Source organism: Onychomys torridus, chromosome 23 (genome assembly GCF_903995425.1).
Source record: "Onychomys torridus chromosome 23, mOncTor1.1, whole genome shotgun sequence".
Classification (NCBI taxonomy): Eukaryota; Metazoa; Chordata; class Mammalia; order Rodentia; family Cricetidae; genus Onychomys; species Onychomys torridus.
Window position 1 is genome coordinate 63,493,306 of NC_050465.1, and position 14,278 is coordinate 63,507,583.

The window sequence follows — 14,278 nt, forward strand, 5'->3', positions numbered from 1 at the left end:
TACCATTAAAAACAGTGGAACTGTAGGTGAGGACCGTCAGGATTATCACATTGCTTATATCCCATACCTACAAAATGAGGACTCTCAGATTTAAAAACATATAGTAGCCAGACCTTCTGAAATTTTACTCTTATTCAACATCCAAATGGTATTTATTGAGACACGGTTTCTCTGTAGCTTTGGACCAGGTTGGCCTGGAACTCACAGAGATCCGCTTGTCTCTGCCTCCGAGTGCTGGGATTAAAGGTGTTTGCCGCCACTGCTAGGTTCTGGCTGCACTTTTTCTTTGGCCCTAAACTTCTAGGGATTTGGGTGTGTTGCTTTGTTTTTAGGGAAAGAAAGCAGTGTTTACCAAACACAACTCTGTGTGTAGCCATACCAACTTCCTTGCAGGCCCCAAGACATATCTTGCTAGAATCCAGTATACTGCCCAGCTCAGCTGTCCCCCTTTATGTCTGAAATGCATTCCTTACCAGTCTAAACCTTTAACAACTTTTAAGACCCTGACCACTGTTAGAATTATTCCAGCTACACGACTGCACATGCCCAGTTCAGGAGTTAAGCAAAAGGTCTCCAGTGTGCACTGGAGATTATTTGCGCATGGCGTGGTCACGCAATCAGCACATTCATAGCTCCGTACTGGAGCCCTCAAAAAGCCAGAGCAGACCCCACCCTCTCTCTGCTCTCTCGCTCTCTCTCCCCCCACCTTTTTCTCTTCCCTCCGACGCGGCACGTGCTCTTTCCCAGGCCTAGTCCTTCCCCATCCCTCTTCCTCCTAATAAAGCTCTAAGTACTAATACTGGGTTCTGTCGTGACCGTGACCTTTTTGTCGGTAACTAGCACTGCAATTAGCGCCGTTTATCTTTCGACCACACCTTTATTTTATATTATTTTAAGATACCCACAGTCTAGGATGATACCCAAGCTGCTCCATTCATGGATGCTTTTCCTCCACATAGGAAAAGAAGGCTTCGTTTGTTTTTGTTGATAGCAGTTTTGCAATAAGAGACATAACCTGGGCCTCATACATACTATATACATGTACTAGGTATATGTGTATGTATGTTTGCTTATGTGATGGTGAGTATGCATGCTATAGCATATATGTAAAGGTCAGACAACCTTGGAAGCTGGTCCTCACTTCCTTTGTGTGAAGTAAGGTTTTCTTGTTGTTATCCTGCTGGCATGACACACGAGCTGGCTTATCAGATTCTTCGTCTCCACCTCCCATCTGCGCTTTAAGAGCTGGGGTTCGGGATGCTCATGGCGCATGTCCGACTTCTTGTATGGGTTCTTCTGGATTTACATTTCCTTAATAAGCATTCCTCTTCCTTATATTCTATCCGTTTTCTGTCCCTACTCACTCACAGAGCAGACACTCTGTAACAAGCATTCTTTTCTGAAAAAGTAAAGGTAGGATCACCTCTCCCTGCAGGGGTCAGCCCAAAGCCTGAATTTCCCATGTCCTCCTTGAATGTCGGTAATGATTAAACATGAGCTTCCTACTTCAAAGGTTAGTTTCCCACCTCTGTACTGGTCTAGCCTAGCAACGCACGTGAGTCATTTCTCCTGAACACCATGATGAGCTTCTGGTAATCTAGAGACAATCTTAAACTTGTGGGCTCATCCTAGCAACAGTAGCAATAGAGAACAGAAGACGGACAGTGGAAATTTCCCTGACATGTGATATACACAGTTATTCTCCACCTATCATGTCTCTTGAATAAAGTAAGCATCTCTGAGTATATCGACATCTTTCATTGATTTTTTTTTTCCTATGTTCTGGTTAGATTTTCTCTGGAGCTCAGAGAAGAGCCAGAATTCTTTGTATTCTGTCCTGCTTCAAATCATTCAAGAAAAGAGAAAGAAATACAAGTCAGAAGTTCTGGGCAATTTTCAAACTAACTTAAATTTAAAAAAAGACAAAAAAAAAAAAAAAAAAAAAAAAAAAAAAAAAAACCACCAAGAATACTTTGAGACCCTTTTCCTATTTCTTAGCAATGCTTATTTGCTCTTTCCCTTTTTTAAAGATATATTTTTTTAATTGTATGTGCGTTGGTGGGGGTGGGGGGGGAGTATGTGCATGTGAATGTTTTCCTGCAAAGGCCAGAGGTATGAAATCCCCTACAGAACTAGGTTACAGGTGGTTGTGAGCTATCCAATAATGGGTGCCTGGAAATGAACTCCAGCTCTCTGCAATAGCAGAGTCATCTCTCCAGCCCCCAGTTTGATTTTTTTTTCTTTAATCTCTTGTTTAATCATTCTTAATATGAAAATTTTAAACTTTGTTCAGGAGACCATGCTTAATAGGCTAAACTCACCACTCTACGCAGCAATGTCCACTTAAATGTTTAAGAGCTTTGATCTCCAGGGCTGGGGAAGCAGCTCAGGAGAGCACTCATGCAGCATGGCCAGGGTACAAAGAAAGAGAAAATAATGATTGTATTCCTACTTCAGCCTACATGGCACTCATTAAAACATGTATGCCTTCTTAAACTAGTTAGAAAAAAAAAAGTAAGCCTTGAGAAAGATTCTTCAGTTGCAAACAAAATTTGTAACGAGGTAAACAGTGGCATATCCATCCTTCCTCTCAAAATTCAAGCTGTAACCTCATTAGTGACAGCCCAGACCACACCTGTTCACCTTACCTTTAACAAAGACTTTTCAGTGTGGACAACATTATATGTTTTGTTTTGGTTTTAGAGACAGGGTCTTCCTCCATATTGCAGACTGGCCTGGAATGCATGGCAATCCTCCAGCCTCGGTCTCTCAAATGCTTGGAATAGAGGTATGAGCCACCATGCCTGGCTGCATTCTTAAAGTACTGAAACCATGAGATCAAATGGGTTTCGAAAGCCAGGGTTTACACACACTGCACTTGGAACTGAGGATGTGACTGCACAGTAAAGAAACTGAACCAGGACAAGTGACTCAGCCTGTAATCCCAGTAACTCAGGAGGCAGAGGCAGTTAGATCAAACATTCAAGGCCTGTCTGGGCAAAGCAGTGAGATGTATCTCAAAATACAAAGTAACATGAGGGCTGGGGACAGAGCTCAGGGTCAAAGCACTTGCCTACCAGGTACAGAAAACCTAGATTCAATCCCCAACATGGGAAGGGAGGGAACAGAGGGACAGACAGATACAAGAGAGAGAGAGAGAGAGAGAGAGAGAGAGAGAGAGAGAGAGAGAGAGAAAGGAAGGAAAGAAGGAAGGAAGGAAGGAAGGAAGGAAGGAAGGAAGGAAGGAAGGAAGGAAGAAGGAGGAGGGAAGGAGGGAAGAGAAGGGAAGGAAGAAAGGAAGAAAGAAAAAGTTCTATCTACAATTTTGAATCACTCTTTCAAACCGTGATGTTCTTATAATATTGTTTCAACACCACCCCATTTGTGCGGCCTATGATATTTCAACTAAGTTTCTTATAAGCCATTCTAAAATGTTTTCCTATTTCTCTTCACGATAGCCCTATCTGACACTTTTGGAATGTGTTCCTGGTGCCAGGCACTGTACTAACTGAATTGGATAATCTCACTCAATGCTCAGGTAACCTTGAGCAGAGTGAACAAGGAATGTGAGACCTGGGATCACACACAGGGACAAGGCTGCCTGCCTATCTCCCTTGCTACCACATGGTGTCCACACCTTCCTTTAGAAGTGAACGGGTAGGAGTGTCATGAAGGGCCAAGAAAGATGCCCAAAGTGTCACTTCCATAGGGAACACACAGCCAAGTGTGCACACACAGAAGCAGCTTTTCCGACAGCATGCTTTGACATCAGACAGGATTGTGACACTCTTTAAAAACATACTCATTTCATTCACCTCTCATAGCTTCACCTGCAACATAAAATTTGCTATGTAGATTGTGGAGCGAAAGAGCAAGGGAGAACAGGTGGGGAGGCTGAGGATCAGAAATGAAACCTGAAGAAAGGCAATTCAGTGACAATGTGAATCTGTGACCTCATTTGTTTGTGTGTGTGTGTGTGTGTGTGTGTGTGCTTATGTATGGTTGTGAGCCTGTGTGCCATGGAGCATGTGTGGAGATCAGAGGATGCTGAGGTCTCTTTGCTATTTTCCTATTGCACGTCAGGCTAATTGGCCTGAGAGCTTCTGGGGATTCTCCTCTCTCCACTTCTCACATCTCTTATAAGAGCACTGGGACTACAGACTTCACTGACTATGCACTGCCTTTTTTTTTTCAACTTTTTTTTAATTTATTCTTTGTTTCTTTCACATCATGCATGTCCATCCCATTCATTTTCCCATCCTTTCATATCTGCCCTCTGCTCTTGCAGCCTCTCCTCCAAAATAAAATAAAATAAATTTTAAGAGAAAAGAAAAAGAAAAAAGAAAAGAGAGGGAAAAAATCAATCTCGTCATGGAAGCTGTAGTGTGACGCATTGAGTCATGCAATAAACCCTTTTGTCCATATATCTTGCAAATGTTCATTGCGAAGAGTCATTGGTCTGGTTCGAGGCTTCTGGTTTCTGCTATACTATCAATACTGGGCCCTCACTGGGACTCCTCTTGATTATCCTGCTGTTGCCGTGTGTCGTGGAGATCCTGCAGCTTTGGGCCTGCAGGACTGGTCCCTTCACATGCTACAACAGATCACAGATGGGATAGATGTCGGGGTGGGCCAACACATAAGCCTGGTTCTGGGCCTGGGTAGTTGCAGGGTTGCTCTCCCTTGACCTCACCACCAGGGTGAGCTCTCCTGCATTGTCCTGGCTAGTCTACTCCTTGCAGGGATGAGTAAGGGGCGGGGCCAGTTCTGCTTCCATGTCCTCAGGGTTGGATCTCCCACACCTACACCTTCAGGACCTGTTCTACTGTGTGGCCCAGATGTGTCATAGGGGCCACTCTCCCCAGTGCTGCAGCTGATGAGGATCAGGGACAGCCCTCTAGTTCTTATGGCCTCAGAGCCAGCTCTCCCACCTGCCTCAGGCATTGACTGGGGGCAGGGTGAGGCGAAGGCAGGGCATCACGACAGATGAGTAATGAGGACAGATCCCCCATGCTCACCAACAGGATTGGCTCTACTGGGCTACCCAAGAGAGGTGCAGGGCCTGCTCTCCTGAGTGTTGCAGCTGGTGGAAGACAGGGACAGCTCTCCCACCCGGAACTGGCTTCTTACGTGTGTTCTGTGAATGAAAACATATGTCTTCAAACTCGCATAGCTAACTCTGTTGCCTGCCAAGCCATCTTCCCAGCCCATAGCTTCTTTTTAACTTCTTGGAATGATTTATTTTTGTTTTGTTTTGCTTTCAAGGTGCAGTCTCTCTGTGTAGCTCAGGTCAGGCAATCCTCCTGCCTCATCCTCCCTAGTGCTGTGTTTCTGAACATACACCACCACACTATCTTAATCTTGTAGGTATGTTTGGTGTCTTCTGAACACAGAAGCCAATACCAGAAGATATGACAAACATCTCTGTCATTCCTAAGAACAGATGAGAAATATCATATGTCTCATACCAAGTCTCTTCAGAGTCAGTAAGAGGGAACGAGGTATAAGACTTTTTTTCACTCTCTTCCTCTGATCTCTCTCTTCTTATATAGAAAGATAGAAGGCAAAAGTTCTGTAAATCTGGCCAAGAGACCAAAACAGATCAACAAATGAATAGAAAGTATGCGTCCACATACATGTATATGCACATGTGCATATGTACATATGTATATATACAAGTGTGCATATGTATTTTATGGAGCCTCTTCTGCTTATATCTCAACTCCAGACATGCCCAGACCCAAGAAAGGAAAAAAATTAGTGTTTTTCTGAAGATATCACATTACTTTCAATTCACTCCTATATAATTTAAAATGTATTACTTGTGTATAAAAGAATGCATAATTTTAAAAATAAATATTCTAAAATGAATCTGAAAATCATTATATTAAACAAAATAAGCCAAACTCAGAAAGACAAGTACTGCCATGTTGTCTCTCATTCAAAACCTAGATTTAACATGTATGTATTTAGATATATACGCTTGTAGGCCACAAACCTAAAAGGGGATCATAGGAGGAGAAGAAAAAAAATCTTAAAGAAGGTAGGAACAGAGAGGGTAATAGAATCTACATAGCGAGAAAGCAGGGGGCCAAATGAAGGGAGAAAGTGAGCCAGCTGCAGAGTCTGGGAAGAGAATGAATAAGAACATGGTCTAATGATATATGTTTGGATATGCTGTGCTGAAGCTTACTATACCGTGTAAGTGTAAAAAATTAACAAGATGATAAAATATGAGAAAATGTTAAGAGATAGACTGGAAAAACTGAAAAATAAAGGTTTTTGTTTTGCTTTGCTTTTATTTCTTTACCATCAGACACCTAGAGCCAACTGTCAGAAACAAGCACCTTCTTGTATATCCTTCTAGAACTTTTCAGTTTCAATACAGTTGTATTTATCTCCTTTTTATGTTTTATTCTTTTTTTTTTTTTCTTTTTCGTTTTGGTTTTTCAAGACAGGGTTTCTCTGTGTAGCTTTGCGCCTTTCCTGGAACTCACTTTTGGAAACCAGGCTGGCCTCGAACTCACAGAGATCTGCCTGCCTCTACCTCCCAAGTGCTGGGATTAAAGGTGAGCACCACCACCACACAGCATTTTATTCTATTTTTAAGAGATGAGGTCTCACTATGTAGCTCTGGCTGGCCTAGAGCTCACAGAGGTCCATCTGACTCTGCCTCCTGAGTGCTGGGATGAGAGATGTGCACAATCACACCCTACAGTCTCTTTATTTAACACATGTAAGTGTACCCAAGCCAACAAATTATGCCATTTACAGGCAGCAGAACAAACAAAACAGGGCTGGTTAAACTCTGGCATCCCACACCCAGGGCTCACCAGAGGACGTGACATGCCAGTCCTTCAGCAGAGATTTACCAGTCTGGAACCAAATGCCAGGATGTGGAAATGGCTTCTGATACCATGACACAGTCAGAACTAGCTCCAGAAAAAGTTAAGAGGTAGTAGCTAAGCCAGGTGGAGGAATGGCCCCACCCCTTAGGCCACCAAAGCCATTGTTTATTCCCTTTCAAGTACCACAGCAGGGTCTCCCTCCATACACACCACATGCCTCAGAAACATCAGAATGTCCCTTGTATGCAACATCAAGATCGGCTAGAAGACGCTGTCATTGCCCCGCACACAATAATAGACTACTCTTCTGCAAGACTGAGCCAAGTCTTAGCGGAACTTACACCCCCACACCAGGATTCTGAGCTCCTGAGGCTAGGGTGTTTCCAGTCTTTTCAAGTCAGTCTCCATCCAGGTGACTTCTGTGAACATGGGGTCACTGCACAGGGGCCTTCGTTCAGAAGAACATGGCACATGGGTTAATTCTCTCCCATCATTGTCTTCAAATTCCCAAAATGTTTTGAAGAAGAAACCTTGTGGTTTTGGTCAGTGCTGGGTACCATACATTAAGTAGCTAGCCTGCTCTGTCATAGAGCTGATACCCAATGTATTTATCCAATATACAAGTGAGTGGATTAGCAAACGTTGTTTTAGAATGGATCAAGGGGCTGGTGTGATGGTCCCTTGTTGGGTAAAGTGTATACAGGCATGAGGACCTGAGTTCAGATCCCCAGCATCCATGTAAATGCTAAGTACCATAGCATGTGCCTATAACCCCAATGCTCCCAGGAGTTCACAGGCCAGCCAGTCTAGACAAAATGGCAAGCTCCAGTGAGAGACTGTCTTAAAAAATAAAATAAAATAAAGGTGGAAAGGTATGCAGGAAGATACCTGGTATCAGTCTCTAACCTCCACACCTACACAGGGGCTTGCATGCAGGCATACATACACATGCGCACACGTAGATTATAAAATGAATACAGGTCAAGAAACTACATATGGGCAAAATTTGCACCCACCCCCAGCTTATTATTGTATACATTTATCGTCTGCCTTAATTCGAAAAAGAAAAGTTGAGAGATAGAGACTTCAGGGTCTGCAAAACCTGAAATATTACCAACCAGCCTTTCCAAGAAAGTGTGGTACCTTAGAACATTGCCTTACAACACTGTCTCTCATATATTTCTACTTAAAAAACAATCAGAAAAGCCAATAGCCTCGTGAGACCTGGAGGTCTAGCTTTAAGTAGCTAGCCACCAGCCTAATATCTTGAACCTAAATATGTATTGTTAGGTCCCAAAGACACTCAGGATAAATGACTACCTGGGTGCCTATTAGAATATCAGGTGGATGCTGGCTGCCAGACTCCCCCAGCATTGCAAGTTACAGAGTCCTGGCTCCTCTCAGCACTTCTGACCCCTCCCTCTCCTCTAACTCTCTCCAGCCTCTGAGCTTCCCTTCCCTTCCCTCAGCTTCTGGACTCTTCTCCTCTCTTCGTCCTGTTCTCTTGGCTCCTCTCCCTCTCTCAGTCCCCTCTCTTTGCTCCCTCTCTCTTCCTCTCTCGCTCTCCCTGCTCTCCCCCAGTCTCTCTCCTCAAATGGCCTGGTTCAGTCTGCTGCCCATGTCTAGTGTTCTTCTTTCTCTGCCTGCTTTGGACCCTTCCAGATGATCTGGCTGAATCCTCCCTCACATCTACAACAAAAGCCTCCTGACCATACCTAGGAGTGGTCACAGCCTCATTTTCATTCAGGCATGTGTTTTTATATAAATACTTTCTTCTAAATCTAAGCGATGTACCAAAGATGACTCATGGTTTTCCCTTGGCGTTCACCTTCTATAATGGTGGTTCTTAACTGTGGGCCGTGACCCTTTAGGGGTTGAATGACCTTTTCATAGGGATCACATATCAGATAGCCTACATATCAGATGTTTACATTGCCATTCATAACAGTGGCAAAATTACAGTTATGAAGTGGCAACAAAAATAATTGTACAGTTGAGGGTCATCACCACATAGGAACTGTATTAAAGGGTCACAGCATTAGGAAGGTTGAGACGCGCTGCTCTATAAGGCTAGCACACAAAGGAAGCAGGCACCTCAGTTTGCAAATCAGTCTTAGTTCCTCTTTTGTACACTCAGTTAGGAAGTCTCCCACAGCCTTTAAGAGTCCACTGAACTTTGACACAAGGCAGTCATTTTCACTGCAGAAACGGTGTGTGAGAAGACTCAGCAAAGTCATTAACATATAGACCTCCTTATGCCCTTCTTCTTGCCTGAATGCATTGAAGCCCATGCCTGATCACACTGAATGACTAATGAGTGACCATCTTTTTCCCCCAGGCCATTCTTAGCAACTATTTAGAGAGAGCAATTTGGAGAGCCAGCTCTACCTGTCCAGGAAGCTTCCACACTGGGGGACTTTAGTGGCAACTTTTTGCAGACCAGCTTCCTGAGGCATTCAATTCCCAGCGAGAACCATTGGCAGCATTTCCCACACTGTTAGAATTCCTAACTGACCAAGCTACTAGAAGGTGTAGACATCTCTCCAAGTAGTAGAAGAGATCGCTAGCCCCTGAAGAACAGGCACTGACCACCCAAAAGCTGGCAAATACACACTGCACCAACTACTTCTGGCCAGTTCTGCAAGTAAAACCCCACACCAAATCTGCAAGCAAATAGCAATATTCAGCACAAAAGGGGAAAAGCAGCAACAGGAGCTAAGAAGTAGTCCTCATCATCCACAGGGGTCAGTACTAGCCTCAGTGGTAGTGTTGGGAGACATATAGGAAGAACTTGCCAGAAGTAAGCACTTGGGACAATGGGATCCCAAAGGTCATTCTCCCCACTCCTCCCAAGCCCCCGTCCCACACTAACTGCTGGCCAACAGCCCAGACCAAGCCTCAGGGAGGAAAGTACTCATTACTCTGATGGATTCCATTCCCCTGGAGCTGGAATTTAAAACTGCCAAAATATCTCCAGGCCTATTTCAATTATCTAAGTCTCAAACAATAGCATTGCTATCAAGGAGAGGGGGTGTGGTGGGATCTAGAGATTCGAGATTGCTTCCCCCATCCCTACCCCAACAGGGGCAAGTTTCTTCTAATGGATTTGGGAGCTGGGTACACTTACGGTGCTTCAAACAAATACCTGTCTGATAGAGAAATGGCTTCATAATTCAGTCAGCAAGTTCTTCTCATACTTAAAATCACAAACACAAGTTGGGCGTTGTGACACACACCTAGAATCCCATAACTCAGAAGGCAGAGGCAGGAGGATCACTGCAAATATGAGGCCAGCCCTGTGGTCAACATACCAAGTTTCAAGTTACTCAAGATTAAATAGTGAAACCTTGTCTTAAAAAAGTTGAAAAGAAATTACAAACACAAAAACCCTCTGACTTGGTTAATATCAGTCTATCTCACTCCATACTGTACCAAGCATTACAAGAACTGAGTTTACAACAGAATTGTTCACATTTCCAAAGGGACCTCCTTCTGGGTTTCTTCCACAGGAGTGGCTCCTCTATGATGTTCTTTGGTGGCTTTCAGAGTAAGAGTAACTTTCTAGAAGGACTTCATAATGAAGGCCCACTTGCATTTTTTTACTAAACGTGCCCTTAAAGCCTCAACGGTCTCTCTAGCTGTCCCCATGCTATTATAAGGAAAAATAAGGCAACAATAACCAAAACTCCACCAGGCGGTGGTGGCGCATGCCTGTAATCCCAGCACACGGGAGGCAGAGGCAGGTGGATCTCTGAGTTTGAGGCCAGCCTGGTCTACAAAGCGAGTTCCAGGACAGTCTGCAAAGCTACAGAGAAACTCTGTCTCAAAAAACAAAACAAATAACCAAAACTCCTCCTTCAACATCAAGCATTCAATAGTAAATTCCTATTGATAATATCTTTAAAACATAGAGGGGTTGGGGATGTTCCTAAGCACAATAGACTTAGCATTGTTTTCCAAAGTAGAGATTTCTAACACAAAGGCAAAACTAAGATACAGTTGATTCAATTGGTTTGATTAAGATGCAAACAGTCCCTATCCAGCCCTCTGCACACATGACATGAAGCCCAGAGTGGAATGGACCACTTTGAGATTCTTCTAAAGGAGGCAGCAAGAGATAGGATCTAGGAATGAGGGAGGAGTCACTGACTTTCACTGGCTGTCACTGGCTGAGCACTAGGGCTGGTGAGTAATAGAATAATCATTTATCTTCTCCTGACAGCAGAGCAGGAGGTGAAATGCTGCTGAGCACATACAAGGGTGGGGTTTCTCAAAGCACTTGTGTGTGCACTGGTTCATGGTCCTGGGGCATCTCCTTGGCAACAAGAACACCAAAGATCTTTTCATTTCCATGGGTTATATCCATTGATAGTTACTGCATTAGAAAAAAAAAAAAGAAAGAAAGAAACTTCTGATATTTACTTATTCAATTAAAAAGAATAAAGAAAGGGGTGAGGGAAGAGGAAAGAAAATTCATGAAAAGAGCACCATCATGTTAGAGGTGCACAAATCCTCTAAGCTGGCTCAATAAAAGACAGTTGGACTCCCCTGTCAACTACTGCAATTGATTTGTTGTGTTATTAATATTTCAGATCACTTGGACTTAAGTAAACTTCACCACAGTCTTGAAATAAAGCGAATCAAAAGGGTGCAACAGGGTTGGGGGTTTATCTCAGTGGTAGAATGCTTGCCTAGCAAGCGCAAGGCCCTGGGTTCGGTCCTCAGTTTAAAAAAGGGGGGGGAGGGTACAACAGCATCTTCACATCCTTATGAAAATGGGTTTGATCTTGCAGGCCTCTAAGAAAGCCTTGTGGGAATCCCTCTGGGTATCCAGGCCACAAGTGAATGCCTGCCATATCATTTAGGAGCAGTTATTATCCCACCAAATAAATGAACAAACTCAGGCACAGGTAGGTCATACAGTGGCAGGTAAAGGACATAGTGTGACCACCTGGTTTGGAAGTTGCAAGGGTGGCCTAAGTCATGGAGGGGAGGAGCTGGCTTACCAAAAGAGCTGGCGACAGTATTTGCCACTGGCAGGCGTGCAAAGGGTGGGGGATGGAGGCTTTTGGGGAGCTTGGAGGGGCACGGAGATGGGGACTGGAGGGAAGCCGGAGAATCGTCCCAGACTTCTGAAGGTCATTGGACACTGGACAAGAAAAACAAACTCCCACCAGGTGCTGCCTAGAACAAGGGGTCCTTCCCTCAGACCCTGCTCCTGCCTACAGAAGTAAGCAGCTTTAGGCTCCATAGAAACTCAGGGGGCCCCCATCGCACCTCCATTAAGCAAATGAGCTGGCTGCCTGGGCACACTGTCACCTTGTTCCTTGGGAAACTTGAGCAAGCCAAGAGAGCTGCTCCATTATTTACAGCTGCCTTTTTGCACCACCCTGTGTTTACCAGGAACCCTCAACAAACAAAACAGGCAGGCTGAGAACCTCATTGACATCCTCTGGGCTCCCTGTCCGGGTGTCTAAGCACTGGACTACTGTCCTCCTCGGTCTCCTTGATAAATTCAGTGCTGTTCTCTGCAATGAGTCCAGAGCGCCTGCAGGAGGTCACTTCTCTGAGAACTGGGAAGTTTGCGCAGTTGGGGAAGTGGGACAAGCTGCTCTCCCAGCAGAAAGAAAGGCCAGCGCGAAAGGCGCGCGCGCGCGCGTGCACACACACACACACACACACACACACACACACACACACACACACACACACACACACACACACACACACACTATCCCAGTCCGTTCTACGCCATCAGCCAGAGTTCATGAAGCGTTGAATGAATGGATAAAGTCGGTTTTCTTGTCAAAACTCGAGCGAAACAAAAGACAAAACTCTAGCGTATGAAATAGACATACTACATGGGACCCCGCCCACCTCTCCAGCCGCAAACAGGGTTTCATTTCTCTTCTTCACCTTTGCTAATTCCCTCCAACTGCAGCACCCTTCTAAGATCTCGGAGAGTTCAAATGTCACCTCCTCAAAAAGGACCACCGAGTCAAAAGTTTTCTTTCAGCCCGGTTGCTTGAGGCTTCTCCTCATTCTAGGAAGTTGTCTTTATTCCACCATTCCATCACAGTCTCCTTCCCTCCTCATCCTCTCTTAAAGAGTGTAAGCGCCTAGTCCCCTGCGACATCCCCAGTGCCTGGCTCGCACCCAGCGATCAGCGAAGAAGATTGAAATGAATGAAGCCGCGGTGCCCGGTGTCCGTGGGACTCGCAGGCGGGGGAGACCCGCACTGTCCGGGGCAGCCGGGCCACCCGCGCGTGTGGCTCGGAGGTACCCGGGGCCAGGCTTGGCGCGCACCCCTCCCTGCCGCATGTCCGGCCCTGGAGCCTCAGGTGTCACCCGGAGCGCGCACCGCCCCGGCCAGCTCCACCAAGATGCTCAGCCGTACTCACCATGGTGGCCGCAGCCGCCCAGGGTCGCGACAGCGGCGATCGCCAGGGATGCGGCAGCCAGAGAGCGTAGCAGCAGCCGGGCCGGCTGACAGGTGAGGCACCAGCCTCAGACCATGGCTACTTCCCACAATGCCCTTGAACTGAAAGTTTGCAGACTCCTCCCCGCGCCGGGCCGCTCCTCCCCTCCGCCCCTCCCACACACCTTCCTCCGCCTGCATCACTCCTTCTCTGCCTCTGCACAGGCCTCCTGCTCCAGCTCCTCCTTCTTCCCTTTCTCACTCCTTCTCACTCACCTTTCCCTCCTCCTTTGCCCCGCCCCCCGACAATGGCAGGAACCCCGCAGCTCGCCCCGCTCCTCATCGCCGCTAGCCCCGCCCAGGGCGGTCCTTGCACCTGCGCGCGCACCTTCAGCACCGGCCGCACCTGCAGCCCTGGCTTCTCACTAAGTCAGGATTCTGCTTTCCTTGTCCTGCAGCCAAGATGTCCTTTACACCTGAGAAAAGTGTGGGAAGCTGTCTGGCTTCAGAGAGGGAGCAGTTCAGAGTTAGAAATCGATGGAAATTTTTCACACACACACACACACACACACACACACACACACACACACACCACAGGAATTTTTTGTTTTTACCAAAGTTGCAATCCAAGAACATACATAGCCCTCTCTACTTAAAGTTCTCTAAGACATTATGGTATTAAAACTCGTTTTTTTTTTCCCTCCAGTTTTATTTCCTCTTGATTTTTAAGCCTGGATTATTTGTGTTGTTTAAATTAAAATATAATTTGTTGTATGTTGGGTGTGGGTGTAAGTCCACATGGGTCCGTGGAGAGAAGTAGAGAGGCACCTCAAGGATGAATCTTTAATTAGCCTTTCCCAGCTGTAGCTTAGTAAAGGGTCCTTCCATCGTTCTCCAATTTACACCTTTTAGCAAGTTAATCTTCATCCCCAACACCTCTCATCTAAGCTTACCCTCTCATCTAAGCTTCCCCAAGGGGACAATGCCAAATGCAGATTCTCAGTTAAGGAAT

General features: G+C 45.5%; 1 protein-coding gene across 1 annotated transcript in view; it reads right to left on the reverse strand.

Moving 5' to 3' along the window:
• Ap1s3 (adaptor related protein complex 1 subunit sigma 3) overlaps positions 1–13,361 on the reverse strand; it is a 59,330-nt gene extending 45,969 nt beyond the window's left edge. The window contains exon 1 of the mRNA XM_036173304.1: positions 13,250–13,361. Within this exon, the coding sequence (XP_036029197.1) occupies positions 13,250–13,252 (3 nt within the window). The 5' untranslated portion in view covers positions 13,253–13,361. The remainder of the gene's footprint in view (positions 1–13,249) is intronic.
• Between the last annotated feature and the right edge of the window lie 917 nt (positions 13,362–14,278).